The sequence below is a fragment of the Glandiceps talaboti genome, chromosome 15, assembly GCF_964340395.1.
Source record: "Glandiceps talaboti chromosome 15, keGlaTala1.1, whole genome shotgun sequence".
Classification (NCBI taxonomy): domain Eukaryota; kingdom Metazoa; phylum Hemichordata; class Enteropneusta; family Spengelidae; genus Glandiceps; species Glandiceps talaboti.
The window spans coordinates 10,293,328-10,311,522 of NC_135563.1; the positions used below are offsets into that span (position 1 = coordinate 10,293,328).

The window sequence follows — 18,195 nt, forward strand, 5'->3', positions numbered from 1 at the left end:
CTGGTATCCAAATTACCAAGATCACGTTTTTCATATTTACTGATATGCAGCTTTAGTTATGGCCGGTTTTGTGAGATGTTTTGCGTGCACAATGTAAACCACAGACAAGGCATGTAAACTTCTACTTGCAAACCCGTCTATTTCTATGGCCTCTTACCACTCTTGGAGGAATTGTACTGACTCCTCCAAGACCACGTCTGACACAGTGGCCTGAAACCCATAGTCTATCGCGAGTATATTGTCTACCCTTCAAGAGACACACATTCTCTGCCAGTCACCCTTTTAAAAATACGCTTGTTAAACGTCTGCTCCTGGAGTTAAATTTGGTTCAACTCATGAGCAAAATATTTGTACGTGACTCCGGGCCCCTTTCAGACAATCCGAATTTTCACGCACGTCCCAATTCGTTTTTTTCCCGTGACAACAATTTTCTCCTGAGCCTCCCCCTACCCTAATCTAGTTCCTGACGACCGTATTCCAATTTTACACTACATCTTTACATATTACGTATAGTCAATGTCATTACTCTCGTTGCCGATGTGTTGGCAATTATATATATATATATATATATATAATATCCATAATCACAACATATTTCCTGCTCAAAGAAGAACTGTTTCAGCTTATTCCATTTCGATATAAAGTCCAGGGATAAAATACCCATGTACTACTCCTTATATTACTGGCTAGGTAATGTCAACCGTAAAATAATCCAAGTACCAGCGTCCCTAAAATCCGTGAAACAGTGTCAGTATTTTGCTGACACTTATTACTTTCTGTAACTGGTCTATATTTGTGATATCATGGTAAATATGCTTGGAATTTATGGCCTAACAAACCAGACATTGCGTAGATTTGAATATTGAATCAAGAAAATCAAAAACAAAAACAAGGCCATGGCCATGGCCGGTCAGGTACTGATATTAGTACTTTAGACATCAGTGGGGGTCACACTTGGTCATTGAAACTATATTGACCGACCAAAATTCTAAACATCACGGATAAATAATTTCATATCGAAATGTATGTACGGAGATTCAGGTTTTTAGACCACGTGGCTTTGACATGACATCATCAGCTAAATTTGCAATACGAAAGTAACGTAAAACATGGATGTATCTAGTAGGGAGCAAAGTCCGCATGTCTGTATGGATGTTTGAAGATTTACTATCGGTATATGGGAGGCATAGAGGGAAATATTTGAATAGCGTTATTTAACGTTACATAATTCATAACTGACTACTAAACTACCGTCAAGAGGATTGTTTTTGCTTCCATTTATCTGTATTAATTTTTTTAAAGGCAGTGATGGTGACTGCCAATGCCGATAGTGAAAATATGGCCCGCACATTCTGAAGATTTTTGTATCATACAAGTTCAATGTTGTAGCTGAGAATGTGATTTATATTTATAACTCAGTAGAATGGGTACCGGTACTGATGCGAGGGATGTGAACCAACCTTTGTGTTGCGTGCTTTTTAATATCACCGTGTGTTGTGTGTGTGTGTGTGTGTGTGTGTGTGTGTGTGTGTGTGTGTGTGTGTGTGTGTGTGTGTTTGTTTGTTTGTTTGTTTGTTTGTAATGTAGATTCGTCGTTGATATACTGCTACTAGATCAGACCGTGGGTTATACTTCCATGATCAGAACATGACCAGACACAACTCTCCACGGCACCATTTTGGTTTTGCAACTTTGATTACTTTGTTTTGAATAGCTTTTGTCAAGTTCTTGACTTTCCTGATATGACAATAAAGCAAGGGCGGTGAAATACTATTATAGTAGTCCTTCAAAAAACAAGACAATTTTGAAACTTTTAGTGGAAAATGTTAGTGAAGACACAGTTTACCCGCATAAATTAACTAACAAAAGACAAAAGAAATGTACACATGGTTCATTTTCTAGGTGTCGATCTCATGAATATGCACCAAGATTTAGAACCGAGTCAGCTTTAAATGCGTTCACACCTCCAAATCTGGTCTGGACAATATTGTATGGGCTTAGTCACCCTTTTATGCGGACTACAGAGCGGCCCTGGTGCGGACTATTTCTGCCACCTATTAATGCCTGAAAGTCAAGTGGCATATGCTGAGGTTGTGTACAACCAGCAACCCATAACATTTTAGCAATCTACAGTTCTACCTCAGTATGGCTATTAGCCATGCTAGGTAGTTACTATAATGATTAATATAATGGTTGTCTTGGTAAAAGTTGTCGACCCCCCCCCCCCCCCAAAAAAAAAAAAAAAAAAAAAAAAAAAAAAAAAAAAAAAAGATCAACAAAACATTCTATGATATTGAAAGCGCTTCTGGCATGTAATTCCATAGAACAGTTTCCTGTAGGGAATGGCAGCGATTTCATTCAAACTCAAAGACAGAGATGTTGCTAACCAACGTGAACAGCCATAAAAAATTGTATGTGAATGAGTATGACTCTGAGATCCCGCTAACGGTTTCATTGTTGTCGGTCTAACCAGAGACACTGGAGAACTTCAATGTCTATGATCTAATCGTATTGCTCAGTGTGAAAACTGTGCAAAGCGTTACTATTTTGGCGTTGTATTTTCGCACATTTTTGGTTCACAAGGGTCCAATAATTTAAGCTTGAGTTAGGAAATAGGCCTGTTAAAAAAATTGTGTTGTTCCGATTAGGCAAAATAAATAAATAGGTGGGGTAGGTAGATTTATTTTTATTCATGTGCGAGTGTCTAATTCTGGTTTTCCATTTTTTCCAAATGATCTCTGTGTTATTGGCTTCTTCCCATTAGATGTACAACCATTACAGATTGGAGGAACAGTTTTATATTGTCTTTTTAAGTTGATGTCAGTTTCTGCATCCACTATGTCTCGTGAGACTTCACAATTGTTGCGATTTTGTTAGTTTTTCAAGAACACGTAAAAAAAGTTAAGGGTCGGCAGTGAAAAACTAGGTGGGTCGGGTAACAGAAACCAAACAGTTATTTTTTAGGCCTAAGGCATAACGTAGCATAGTATAAATCTACCCAACCTGCGCGAGCAAGATCTGCATCGGTCAATGTAATATTTACATGGTCTCTTACAATTTGGTAAAGTGTACCATTGTATATGCTTGTGTGAGACGTAAAAAACATCATGCCGTCTAATTGTATGAAACGATTTAGTCACTAAGGTTTTGAAGTCAGTGAGATAATGTTTGTGAAGTACCCGGTATCGTGATGTTATCGCTTGTATAGAAAAAACATCACTGAGGCAAAATCTCACTTTTATCATCATTCATTCTTTAAAGTCTTCAATCATGCCAATTAAAAATATCGATACTGCAGTCATTTATGTGACTTTTTTTCCAAAAATGTTTATCGTGCATCTCGATTATATTTTTTTTCGTCTTCGTAACATCTTTTTTTTTTAATTGTGCCAAAAGTAGTAGCTACCACATATAGAACAGTGGAAAAATACAGAATGAGACTCAGAAATGTAAAATCATTTACTTCAATGTCCAAAATGCGGACATCAGAAAATGATGCATGCACGTTGTGATGGACTCGTGATTAGCTCTAGTCCAGATGCCAATTGGTATCTAACTAAACCATAGACAATAGAGAGGGTCCTCTCTATTTTCTATGACTAAACCAAGTTTAGTGAGTGGAGGTGTAAATGGTAACGATACTGTTTAGGAACACGGTGATAGGAACTAGACGAGATTAGCACTGACAACACACGCTCCGCGAACTCCAGCAAACAGGCCTGGTGGGGTATATAGAGACTTGTCAGAGTTGTCGGAGCTACTGTTCATGTACATATAAGTTCCACGTATTCTCAATTTATTTCGTGCTGGATAGAAAACAGTCAGTATAGTCCTTGTGTTCTCCAGTGTATAGCCGATGGATTGGATAGTGAGAGTCATGATATGTGTGATACATTGTAGTTTATACACCAGAACTGAATTTTAGACTGATCCCGTCGGCATCTTCAGAGAAAGCATCAAGCGGGTACCACAATACACTGAAAACGTAACGACTATAAGCATAACTATAAGTTTTAATTTACATGGAACTACGGTCATATTTGATAAGCTTACCCCCCACTTCCACATATGGTCTCATACCCCTTGGTCAGCGAACAGCCAATCATGTTCATGTCCGGACATACGAGTTATAAATGGGGCGGTCATAGGGTGGAATATAATATATGGAAAAAGTCTGATTGATACTGGCTGTGATGGATAGTAGAGCATTTTTTAATTGTCAAAAACAGGGTTGGGGGCCGAATGATATGATTCAAAACGTCATGATTTTCTGGTATATCTTTGTTGTCATGTTGTGTGTCCAGTTGAGGATGGCTGTCTTTGACTGGCAAGTTAAGCTACAACAGTAAGTGACTGACTTTGAAAGCAAAGAAAGTGGAAGAACATTGGTGTTAGTTAAAAAACTATTGTTATTAAAGATAAACAAGTAAACACAGCAAAACAATTGAGAGTCGGTACGGAAAGGAACAGATGACCACAGGAAGGTGTTCAGCTGTTCTTCATTGTTCTTTGCAATTTGACGACCGGGCGAGGCCTTGAGTAAGTCCAGAAGTTCGAGCAGTCAGTACGTCGCCATTGATAAGGCCGAATGTTTTTGGCAGTATATTAGGTTGTCATTGAGTAGCTAGCTGTTTATCAGTAAGCTTAAGTCTCGACAAACGTTTGTAGTCGTTTAGGTGTGAGCCATTCATTGGTAATGACTGACATTTTTCCCTACTTGGTCGCAACCTCACCTACAAATTAATTGTATATGGTATTAATTGTATTAACTGTCATACTCTACTGCTTTTCTACCACTAAGACTGTCCCCTGGCGTAAGGACAAGCAATGTGCATTGTCAAAAGTGATTCTCACGTGACCCCTTCGCAGGTGACAAGAAATGAACAGAAATCAATAAACCCATACCTTGATTGACATTACCCACTATACAAAGAAGAAGTTGAAATAATTGAACTTGAAATGCCTTTTGCAGGCCGATAATGTAGGACAAAGAGGACGTAGTGCTGTTACTTTCTACTACGCAAAAACCACAGACAACTAACACAACAACACTGTAATACTTATGCCGGTAGGATTTAAATAGATTGCTTTGTGAAAATTTCAGCTAATGACCAATTTGCACTTCAGTAAAATTGGTATCGCTGAAAGTTAAACGCGATACAAAAAATACAAATAATACCTCTACCTATTGGTTTTGTTAAAAACAGAATGTCATCTTTGCATGGAAGGTGGTATGTCGTCAACTTAAAGCTAAATAAATGACAAAATAAAACGAAGTGAGGGCAGTTAACAATCACCACATTGTAAGTGTCAAAGAGATGACACCTTCCTATAACCCCCACCTTGCTTACTACAAAGTTCACAACCTTGTAGATAATCTTTGAAGTTTCGCAGTTGTACTTCTAAGAGGGTGAGGGACTGGTATGTGAGTAATGGTCAACAATAGCAACACAGATTCAAAACTGATAACTTTGAATATTCGAGGTAGCCTACCTCCATTTTTGAACAAACCATGGAGGTAGGAACACGTCTTTTCTACCTCCATGAACAAACCGATGTGTCTTTAATAGGCAACCGTCCTTGAATCATCAACTATACACTCACAGTCGCAGTTTTCAAACAGACTTTATTTGATTTTCGGATACCGGCTCAGCCAACAACCCTCGCTGTTTTCTTCGGATATTTTGTCATGCTCAGGCATTCGTACAAAAGATTCAACACTAATGTTGTGGTATATTGGTTTTGCGAGAACTAATATCGGCGATCACATACTAGTAGTTGTCAGTGTTTTCGCTAAAGCAAAATACACGGAGATGGTTCAAAATCACTTGACTATCATTTCACTCTTATTTAAATCTACAAATATCTCGTTAATATTTTCTCCCAGCTTACTTCAAACTATATGACATTTTCCATGAAAAAAAGGTGCGTATCTGGAGCAAAGAAGTGTTTCAGATATCAGAGTGTTCACGTTTGCGTGACCAAGACATAGACTGGCAAGCGACGCCATGAATTGTGATCGAATCCCAGGGTCGGATCGGTAGTAGATCAGTGTTCATGATAATTCATTTGCGTGTTCAATTACTAATTCATCGATGTAGGGTTATAAATTCAGTGACTACACCATCAACAAAGTTACTTCTTACTATAAATCCTGTTGAAAAAGACCCTAGGAAAATGTCTAAGCAACAATGACGGGTGTTACTTTTTTGCAGTGTTTATCCAAATAGTAATCGTCGAATAACGTGACCCTGGCTGAAAACTGCGACAGTGAATGTACCATAAATTCCCAAAACAGACTGACCAGAACAGACATATTGACACAAAAAAGTGTGCAAGTTTACATCTTGTGACAGGTTTGGTTGGGGTCACCTCCATCGGCTAATGGTCGAAATCGTCATTGTAAAATATTTTTAATTACCCTCAACTACAAATCAGTGTATCGTTGACGATCATTTCAATCGTAAGTGTTTAGAACTGATTCAGAAGTAAAACGTAGAATTATTAGTGACAATGGTATGCAAAGTTTTGTTGTTTAACAATCATCAGCGATTTGGCATGTTTGCACAAACCACAGATACTTGTTAGTGCATACACTTTTGATACTTCTATTCTATAAGGTAAAGGCTAAATTTAAAAAGACATGATCCCAGTATTAACTTTTTTGTTGCGGCTATATTTCCTAAGTGAGGTGTGCCAAAGAAAGTTTTCCCATGATACTTTGCGCCAGTGCGACTTTTTGACATTGTACGTTCGATGTTCCCAATGAGTAAATGGAATTTTATCGAGAAGTCTATTCATATTTGTTTATGACAGTAAGATATTTTCAATTTTCTGTTTTTGGTCATTTTTGGGGTCAAAAACTGTCATTTGTTTTGTAAATAAAAGAATTCAAAGTAAAAATGAATGACAGCCGCAAAACTAATCGATTGAATGGGCTGACATTTGGTGTGCAGGTATGTTAGAGTATCTGGATGAAGAATTCTTCAAGAAAATTTGAAGATGACATTGATATGCAAATACGTCTAAAACGTGCTGTGTAGTATCATATTATAGCCATGTTATTTTACAATACTCGTGAGAAAGTAGAATTTATTGGTGAAGTAAAGTTGCTCATACACCTAAGAAAATTTGACTACACTTGAATACATAATGAGCAAATGAAATGATCACAACAATCACATATCTTTGTAATATTATGACTATACAAGATCTAATACAGGGACGAATGGGGGGTACTTATCAAATAATGCCCTCCGTAACTCAGAAATAAATGTATATGCGCTGTACCATGCAGTTACGATCAGCGGTTTTGAACTATGGAGGTAGGAAGGAAGGAGGTAGGAAGGATAATAGTCCTACCACCATTTCTGAACAAAATCGTTGTCCTTGAATTGGAATGGTATGCTTTTAATACAAAAGTTGCACAAACATATGTTCTTGCTTTCAAAAGTTTTAGAATTAACACCATGATTTCACCGTCGCCCATACTGAGGTTTTCCTGCATCTATTGCTATGGATTTTGCTGGTGGGACTTTGCTGTACTGTGTGAACACTTGTTCAGACTCAGGCCACTAAAACACAATTGCAAAAAAAACCGTAAAGACACGAAGTATCGTTTTGCACAACGTTCGGCTTGAAGCAGGTTTGAAGGGTAACCATGCACGACAGAGAAGATGGGTTTAGAGCCCCATTCACACCTAAAACAAAAAGCGATTCTAGTCTGTTCCTATTATAGTGGTCTGAGGTTCAGATCAAAGTGCCGCATTCATCCACAACATAAAAAATCATAGACCCTACACGACTGGCGTTTGTAAAAGTCAGTTTTAAACCATAATTACTACACCTCTTTATCTTCTCGGCAAGAACATGCAGTGCTGCAATCCAACGTGAGGACCTCTCACCAACTTTCAGATCACTTCACATTGGGAACGTTGGTGAGAGTTCTACTAATATAATTCAGACTGAGGCAAAAAATATAGCCTTTCTGAGTTGAAATCCGAGGTTTAAATCCTGATATCTGAAAATTCCTAATCAACCCAGATTACATTGAATAAAAAATAAGTCTAACCAACAATTTATGATTTTTCAGTCCCGAAACTTGCTATTATCCATACACTGTATACAAAGCTAAATACACGGTGATTGGTGTATCGCACTCCTTGACTGAGTGGGTCGGAAAAAAAATAGGTAGACTCACTTGTCATAAATCGATTTATAAATCCACAAAGGCACTGTGACAACTAAAGCAGTCCCTTTACAGACCATTTTTCTTTAGAAATAGATAGGCTAAAACAATACTGAATGACAGGCAGTCCAAGGTATGCAAAACCATAAGCGAGCGCGTACTCACGATGCTAGATTAACACACTATTTTACCTGCGCATTGAAGACGCACAGTAAAAAGACCAGTTTTCAACATTAATGCAGGAAATACAAAGCTAACAATTCAAAATTGTATAAAATGTAAGAAAACAAAAAACAGGCGACAGTCAGAGCATGCATGAACTTCGATTTACAATACCATTATTAAGTTCTTGCATTTTTGGGCTAATGAAGTCATAGAGACTAGAGTGGGCGAGTTTCATCACAGTTAGTATAATCAATGGCACCGTGATAATTCTGACTTTCACTTGAAACTGGACCAGAACAGTCTAGGTCGGACGAGTCGTCATCATCATCAATTCAAAGGCGACGTAACCAAATATACACCGTGAATTCATCTTAGATCGCACCGAGTTGAACAATCATGTCTGTCATTGTTGTCCTCTTTGACTAACATCGAATGTATTTATCATTGTAGAATGTAGACCTTTACGCTGTTTGACCGACTATTGAAGTATAACCCACATAGGTGATATTTCATTGACCTACATGGAAATGCTTGTAAATACTTTTTGCAAGTAGTTGTAGCTCAGACCACTCTAGTATTTTAGTGGTCTGAGGTAGTAGTAAGAGTTTTTGCTAACGTTTACATGCTAGCGTAGTTGTACATGTACGTATACATGTCAGTTCGTATGTACATGTACATTAAATGTAGCTCTCATCATATCATACACTGTACATGTGTGTAACCCTTTTCTTTTGCACCCTCCCCCTCCGCCTTCATGTGGTCAAACACAGACAACTAACTAACTAAATAGTGTTACTGTTAGTTTTCTGTGGGTCAAACAATTAGTGTACACGCCTTGAATCACATGCAGGCGAGATAGATTTGAATATTCATTTGTTTACTGCCCGGTTATCGGGGTGAACTCATGAATATATTCTGAACTAAATGCAAATGTATTCAAATCACTTCCGACTCGCAATCTGAACTATTTTTCAGATCGAGTATAATCCGATTAGACAGGCGCTAATGGGAAAGTACAGAAACGTCCACCTCATCAGCATAAAAGTACAGAATTGAACTCAATCTGAACTATAGTACGGAAAATGTCGTAATCTGTACTATTTTTTCTACTAGTGTAGGTTCACCCATTATTATATTGAATTCCTCTCATCAAAGATAAGCATCCGATCCTACAAAAAACTGGGTAAAACAAGGCATGATATTGTTATTTATAGAAAGAAAACACCCGAATTGGTAATTCTAATATCCGATGTAGATTACTAAGACTCCTCAGGACAATAAAAAAATGAGTGACAAGTGTGCCGAGGAATTGTTGCTATTGAACGCGTTAACTCGTACTTGTACGTTTATCATTAAAACCTTCAATAATTTATGATGCGGCCATGGCACGTTGATTGTTGTGTACACACATCGCGTTTTGTGTTTGTTTTATTCCACCACCATTAGCAACGGATCAGAGAAATCTCTCTACGGACTTCAGAAAAAACAGTCATTTGTATATGTACAATTTTTACGGTAAGATGACGACAACAAGGGGATTTTAATTTCAATTGGTTACTAGGAAACGGTGTTGTGAAAGTTTTGTCTTGTGCAAAAAAAGTATCCTTTGAAATATTCAGTGTATACACGTAACGGATTACGAAAACAGTGATACAAAGGAACATCCAAGTTCGATCTATCATCACAAAAATTGGGAGGGACAAGTCCGCCAAGAGAAAGAAATCTATCAATTTATAACGACTGGCTTTTTTACCATCACAATCTTTGGGCATGTACACTACACATGAATATGAACAATGTACAATAACGGACAAAAGTGGAGATTCGAAAAGCACGCCGGTAGATGGTTCCCTTGGATGTACAAAGCAAACAACAAACTGGTGAAATAACAGAAAATAAAATTAAAACGGTTATAAAGAGTTCAGTACGATTTACCGTAGACTTGATTGATCATCATAATCATAAAATGGAGAGTTGGAATTTCATTAATTCACTTTGTCTTAATAACTACCTTAAAATAACTAGATCCAAAGAGATGCATCAGCTTGATTTCATTACATATAATGACTATTTTATCATAGGCATACACACATACGACCAGGTAATAAATTCCGAAGCATTGTTCATTAATCACATGACGCCATTAACACCTGGCGAAAACATTCAGTCCACTGACAAAAGCCTCTAGACGAAATATTTGGACAAGGTATAACATTTCCTGCTTGTGATAAAATAAAGTACCTTTATTTATATATATATATATATATATATATATATATATATATATATATATATATATATATATATATATATATATATATATATATATATATATATATATATATATAACCAGTTTTGCCTTACCATGATATTACAGTTATCACTCATAATTAACGGTATGCCAGCAAGATATGATATTTTGTAAAGGCACAGAGTATATAAAGAGCTTTTAGCCATATTGTTTTGATGCAATAGTAATCAATCAATCAATCAATCAGTCTATCAATCAATCAATCAATCAATCAACCAACCAACCAACCAACCGATCAATCAATCAATCAATCAATCAATCAACCAACCAACCAACCAATCAATCAATCAATTAATCAATCAATAAAAGAAATCGACCAACCAACCGACTCGGAATCCATACCTATTCCGTCAACTGTCTTGCCGTTATATTAAATTTTGAAAAAGAAGGCCAGAAACCAGCTTACAGATGAACTATTGACAAGTTACCTTGAGAATGTCGACTGTAGGACATATTGTTTGCGTATACGTTGTGTACTTCTTTGAGTACTGGCTGATGATAGGGCGACACGACATGCTGATCTCACGGACTAATTCAAATCACGTTTGTTATGTCCCTTTAAATCTCCAGGTAAACTGCATGTAAAATTTTTACAAATGTCCTTATAGTTACAACAAGTTGTGTTACATGTAGAGAGTGGTCGACATGACTGCAACGGAAGAGCGATTTGTTTAAATATGGATATACTTAGGGCCAATATTTTTATTCTGAGGTTGTATTGGTTTTGGGTGCAGTCAAATATCTAGCAAAATGACTATTGCTTTACTTTTGAACACACACGTAACGATGACGTAATTGTATTTGTCTGTCCTTTCGTATATTATTGCACTTTTCTCTTTATTGTATACGTAATGGTGTAACTATAGTCGTATCGCTGTTCTCCCTTGTTCATTAATTCTTATGATCGGGACCAATTAGACTTAAGTGACATCTTATTAATATGGTGTGGGAACACAGTTTCGATAGAAGTATAAGCATATCAAACGCGATGGTATGTACAGCAGGCGATCGCCAGATAAGACGTCTGATATATAAGAAGCTATATACCGTTCCTCCTTGGTAATGAAATAAACCCCGCTTCCCATTTGATAGTGACTACTACGTATTCGAGGGCATTCCTTTTACGACATGTTTGTAAGCGATATATCAACAATTACACCCGTGGGATTCAGTTCACTCGTCGTACATTTCCGAATACCCATATCAAATTCATCCTTAGCATTACGCCCTCATGTGATGAAGTTTGTCCCCATGTAAAAGTATAGACGAGTTCATTTCCTAAACAGAAATGGGGTGAACTATTTTGAAGCCTTGCAGATAGAAAGTAACGAAACAACGGAGCAAATGTCAATTGGATGGGGTCGAAATGAAAGATGGTTATGTTGTAATTTGTAATTTCCGATTTTCAGTTAACATAATATATTACTATAAAGTGCACATATTTTCATCAGATTAGTATAAATCCGAAATTAGTTTCTGTATGGATGATTTGAAATAAAAGTAAAACACCAGACGGTTCCAAGAGAAAATTAATTCTAGTCGGTCTAGCTATTTCGAAATCCATTTTTTAAAAATATAATAGACATGCAATTGAAACCCTTTCTTACATTCCTAGTGCTTCGTGGCATAAAATTCGCGGCTTACATTTTGTTTGATATCTCAAATTACATCGGAAACACAAATGCACTTACATATTTTAATGACGTAAACAGTGACGACATTGAAAGCTGCAATGCGTTTATTTCATGAAATAGACAACGTACTTTCGAATCAATTAAACATATAGTAGATTCATGATCAATCATTTCTGTTTGAGAGGGGAATACATTATGCAATGTTACATAGAAAGCATTCTGTTCGATCATCACTTGCAAAGTTTCGCTTATTCGCTGATCATCAATCAATTCCAGTACGTATTAACTCTGTGCATTGTTACTGCGAGGTACTTTAAAAAATTAGTCCAATATATACTAGTACAAAAAACTAACCCTTCTCAATATTCATGGATTTGTGAGTGCGTTATTTATACGCACTTTTTTATATCCTCAAATTGAATGCGAAAACGGTAATAATAATGTCCGAAATTCGAAATAACTGCCAGCGCTACATTGGCATGGCAATTTGGAATCGATTTCCCAATGGAGTTAGTCGATTGCTGCATTTTCATCAAAAATCCATTATATTCGTATGTTACGCATATAGGGGTCAAAACTCTCTTTTTCGCTATCACAAAATTAAAATAAGTTCCATCCAGACATAACGACTAATGAAAACCAATGACTCCATCGGGGCTCTATAAAGTAAATTATATATACAGAATGTCGTGGCTTGGAGTAAATAAAACGGATTAAAAGGCTATAATTTGGCTTGCTATTTGCTAGCACTATTTCCAAGAGGTTTGAGTTTTTTGTGTCTTCGATTGAGTACTTTAAGTAGTCGCCGAAAACCTAAATATTATTCTCACACGGCTTACCGTTTACTGAGGTTTTAAGCGTGCTTTTTGTGTTGTTGCCCCTCATGAGAAGACTCGAAATTCGTTCTAGGTCTGCAGAACACCTGGATTTCTATCATTAGTCCCAGAAAACTGCCTGGGGCTGCAGAAACTCAATATATATATAGTCTCAGCATTCGGTCACAAACTGCCGATGCAATGTCTAGAAACACAAGCGTATGCGGAAAATACACAAAACATCGAAATCATATGGTGGCGATAGGTACGTAGAATATTTACAGGTTGCACGAATGGTCGTACTATTGTTGTAGCCGCTCTACTTTTATTTGGCCTTTCCCAGTTTCAGTCAACATTCATAATAGTTAACCGGTGCTCGCAGACTATTGATAGATATAAAATGACCTTGGCGGTATTGTAAATGCATATATAACCTTAAGGGGGCTATTATTAAGATGGACTAAAATGTCTTGTGACCACTTTATCCATACTATCCTGTCACCATGTATTCAACGTGAATTATCTCCAATACACGCATGCAAATGACCCAAGCCGCCGCGCCTAGATCTGCGTCACCCGTTTTTATGAAGTGATATTCACGATATGCACCACGACGTGTCTTTTCGAGTTGACTGTATTTGTTGAGTACCGTCGATTTGTAGATACATGGGGGGGGGGGGTTAGCTGTGACTTCATACATACACACACAAGAAGAATTAGAAGAAGTACATATTACAAGATATTAGCAAGACAGTTTAGACTGAGAAAGGACAGCTCCTATGTCTTGGTTGTTAAGCGTCAAGTATAAAATTTGTTGATCGATTAATATATTGAACGGAAAATGAGTCAACCACATTTCCAGGTGCACCGGTTGAAGGCACAATTTGAGTACATCATATTATAGACGTGATTTTGAGATGTATTGAGCGATATGTACATTCAATCACATTTTTATAACCAAGTGTGTCTTTTTTAATTTGCTTTTTTTTTGCATGTAACCCCTTTCTTTGTATCTCAAAGTATTATCATAGTTTGTATTTATATTGAATGACACAAATTAAACATTAAAAGTAGTTGTGTATGTTACGACGTCGTTCATAGAAATTTCTCTTACTTTTCAACCGCCTTGTGCGGTTTCCAATACATGACGTCATCAATACATGACGTCATCAACTACAGGTTCAATAATGACATGAGTTTGTTTCCAAATACTACGCATTAAAGTTGTTTCCGATAATTTATTGGATTTCAATATATTTTACAGGTTTATCGTAGACGATGGTTTGAGTGCATTCGACTGCAGTACACACTGAAGTAGACATGCATCGATACATATAACCTATCAAATGTACTGTGGGTGAAACACAACTACAGGAAAGGTGTCCGTCTCTTCCGGAGCGAAATTCGAAGAAAAACACTTTTTATGAAGGACAGAAAAAAATAGTTAATCAAGCCCGAGAGGAGTAACAGAAATAAGGATATACGTAAGAAACTTGGAAGACATTATCATCGACGTTGGAACTATGAGGGAAATGTAATTTTTCTCTCAGTGTGGGTATCGTATTTCGTGATCAGACTTTCAATCTCCTTCGGCATTAACATAGCTCTTCTCTGTACGGTCTATGTAATTCCCATTCGACTCAAACTGTGCCGAAAATAGAGCAGCAAGTAATAGCGCACAATTATAACTCACTCGGCCTCAACGAATGATGTTATTTTGCTGATTAAAGGTGGGATTTCATCTCGTGAACCAACATTTTCAACAACAAAAAAGTAGTGCAGTAAATGAGAATCTTCACCCTTATTTTGTCAATTATAGGAACCGAACCTCGACGTAGAAAAGCTGGATTCCAACCACTGATGTAAAAGTTTGACTGCAGCTCTGTTAGCGCTCCAGTGTAATTGCCGTATCCCTGTCTCTCCTCCAACAAAATACGCCCGTCCTAAATATCTACGAAAACGCGCCACGAGGAAAGATATTATACCTAATTGTATCCAAATCCCGCTGATCGCTACACAACGACGAGCTGCCTGCGAAGTTCTAATTAATAATTCATAGGAAGACACAGCCTACTCTTCCTGATCGTACAAAAAGGAGAGTACGCCAACGCGTGATTCAGTCTGAATCGCCTACTACATCAGTGCGGTTCGTCGTGGAGGGAATCCTAGCCTACTGGATACGAACACAGTCATGACAACTCGCACCGCGTTCGGCAGCGTGGATTTAGTGTGTGGCGGTGTGAACGGACTCCTGTGCCTGTAGACAGCAACTGCATATGAAAACGTCACAGGTAACGCATTTTCATTTAAAGCCAAACTCAAGTTGACAGTTCAAATACACTATAAACACGCATACAGTTTGTAATTGTTTCTTACCTTCATTCAGAGTGTTTTACCGATGAAGCATGGTACAATTTAACAACACAACGATTTCTGTTGTCACGATATTAACTCCGGTTCCAGAGGCAATCTCAGCCGGCATTCTATTTTCTTTGCTGATCATCGCTACTGCGTTCGGTAATCTCCTCGTAATAACGTCGGTGCTTACTCAGCGAACATTGCAACTGGTTCAAAATTATTTCATCGTATCGCTCGCTGTAGCTGACTTGTTGGTCGCTATCTATATCATGCCGCTGTCTACCATCAATTATCTGTATGGATATTGGATATTCAGTTACTCACTCTGTGATATTTGGTTGACCAGCGATGTGTTCTTGTGCACGGCATCCATTCTCAATCTGTGTGCCATTGCTTTAGATCGCTACTGGGCCATTACTGATCCGATTGCATATTCTGCCAAACGCACAAAGAAACGGGTGCTCATCATCATCGCCTTCGTGTGGGTGCTAAGTGCCCTAGTGTCGATGCCTCCCTTGGTAGGCTGGAACGACCACAACAGATATTACGGTGTCGAGCCGTGGAGAAGGGTATGTCTCTTAACATCTGAAAAGGGGTACGTAATATACTCTGCTCTGGGTTCCTTCTATATACCTTTCATTGTTATGGCTGTTGTATATTTTCGTATTTATAAAGCCGCAAGCCTTCGTCTACGTAAACGCCGCCACGCCAGTACAGCAACATTTACAAGTCAACCGACGCATCTGAAACCCAGTTCAAGTAGTGATAGCAATTTCCAAGATGGATCGAGTCGAAATGCTTCAGCAATAGGTCCACCCTCTGTGACAATTACTGCTAATTCAAGCGTAAAGGACATGATTGATCAAATGCGGGAAGAAAAACAAAGGATATCAGTTAGTAAGGAGCGGAAAGCTGCACGAACATTGGGTATCATCATGGGTGGATTCGTGTTGAGTTGGCTGCCATTCTTCATAATGTACATAATTTTGCCCTTTTGTGGGAACTCATGTAAGGTCGAAAGACATCTCGAGGCTTTTATCATATGGATCGGTTACGCAAACAGTTGTTGCAACCCCGTCATATATACTATTTTCAATCGGGAGTTTCGAAATGCTTTTACCAGGATGATATGCGGAAGATGCCGATTTGGTTCAGCGGCACTAAGAGCATACTGAGAAATGATAACTTTGTAAACAACACTAATGCACTGTCACCACGCTCTTTTCACGACTCATAACTCGTTACGAGTGCATAGAAAGGAACCAATGTTGCAAAGACAGTTTCCTTCATATCATACTGCGCAATAAAATAAAATCAATACACGGGGAGGGCACGCTCCTAACACTCATGTTTTTTGGATTACATTATTAAAAAATAGTTTTTATTTTTTCGCACTTCCATCGACAACACTGCGACAAAAAATGCTACAGCAATATAAAATGATCACCTTCGACGTTTATCATCCCTACTATCTCTATATACATTTAATTAATATTTTGTAAGTGGTAAATTTTGGAAGGTATTTTTGTTAATTTTCTCAACCAGCAATTTACGCTTAATAGTGGTTTACGTTTGTTTCGACACCCCCGCCCTCAGTGACGTTAACTTTTGAAAAAGAGATAACAGTTTCACTCCTCAGAAATATGATTTTTCATTCTCCTCATAACTGTAAGACGATATAACGCTAAAAAATCGTACAGGTGGTGGCTTCAGAGTTTGTCATTCATCATATTTTGATTACCATATTTTTGACTCATTAATTCAAAGTATTAATGTGATTAATGTCATCTGAGGTTTTAATCTTATCCCCAAATACAACGTCTTTTGCAATTTTAATTTAGGTAAGGAGTTCTTTTTGTTATTTTACTCATTTATGTGTAAATCTAGCCAATTTTTTCCTTCTTTGTACTTCATCTCTATAAGATAACAAGGGTATATGCAGACAAAACTAATAAAACTGCACATCGAAAAAACAAGGTAATTGAGTTCACGTTATTTCAATCAATGCACGGTTTATACCTTACGCTTTTTACTCCCAAAGAGGTGGAGGGGATGATCATTTGTTGTAAAAAGGCGACGAAATAAAAGCTAATCCAGTATCTCATCACCAGTCGCTTGGTTTTCCTTTAGTCGCGTGTATCTGTCGCATGCTATTGTTAGCCTGATGTTGTGCGAGGAAACCCCAAGTGATATAGCAGTCCATGAAGAAGAAGAAGAATGATGTCCTTCCTTTGCAGCTTAGGATGCGACATATAAATCACGACTGTTTACATCGTCGTTACAAGGTAAAGGAAGATTGGCAAATATGTCAACATCAGACGTACTGTTAATTTGCTTATCCTACTGGGAAAGGGATTAACAAACACTTAAATGCATATGTTTACATTTGACAGACAGTGACTGTATTTATGGACGTAGTTCAATTACACAAAGGTGAACGACGTACTGTGCATATGAACGTCCTCCATTCCGCGTCCATATATATATATATATATATATATATATATATATATATATATATATATATGTATATATATATATATATATATATATATATATATATATATAATATATATATATACTGTATATATATATACATACACAGAATATATAATATATATACAGTATATATATATATATATATATATATATATATATATATATATATATATATATATATATATATATATATATATATATATATATATATATATGACTTGCAAG

At 37.1% G+C, this 18,195-nt stretch overlaps 1 protein-coding gene across 1 annotated transcript in view; it reads left to right on the forward strand.

Moving 5' to 3' along the window:
• LOC144446602 (putative G-protein coupled receptor No18) overlaps positions 1 to 17,564 on the forward strand; it is a 69,212-nt gene extending 51,648 nt beyond the window's left edge. The window contains exon 2 of the mRNA XM_078136404.1: positions 14,378 to 17,564. Coding sequence (XP_077992530.1) covers positions 15,519 to 16,646 — 1,128 coding nt within the window. The 5' untranslated portion in view covers positions 14,378 to 15,518 and the 3' untranslated portion in view covers positions 16,647 to 17,564. The remainder of the gene's footprint in view (positions 1 to 14,377) is intronic.
• The last annotated feature ends 631 nt before the right edge of the window (positions 17,565 to 18,195 follow it).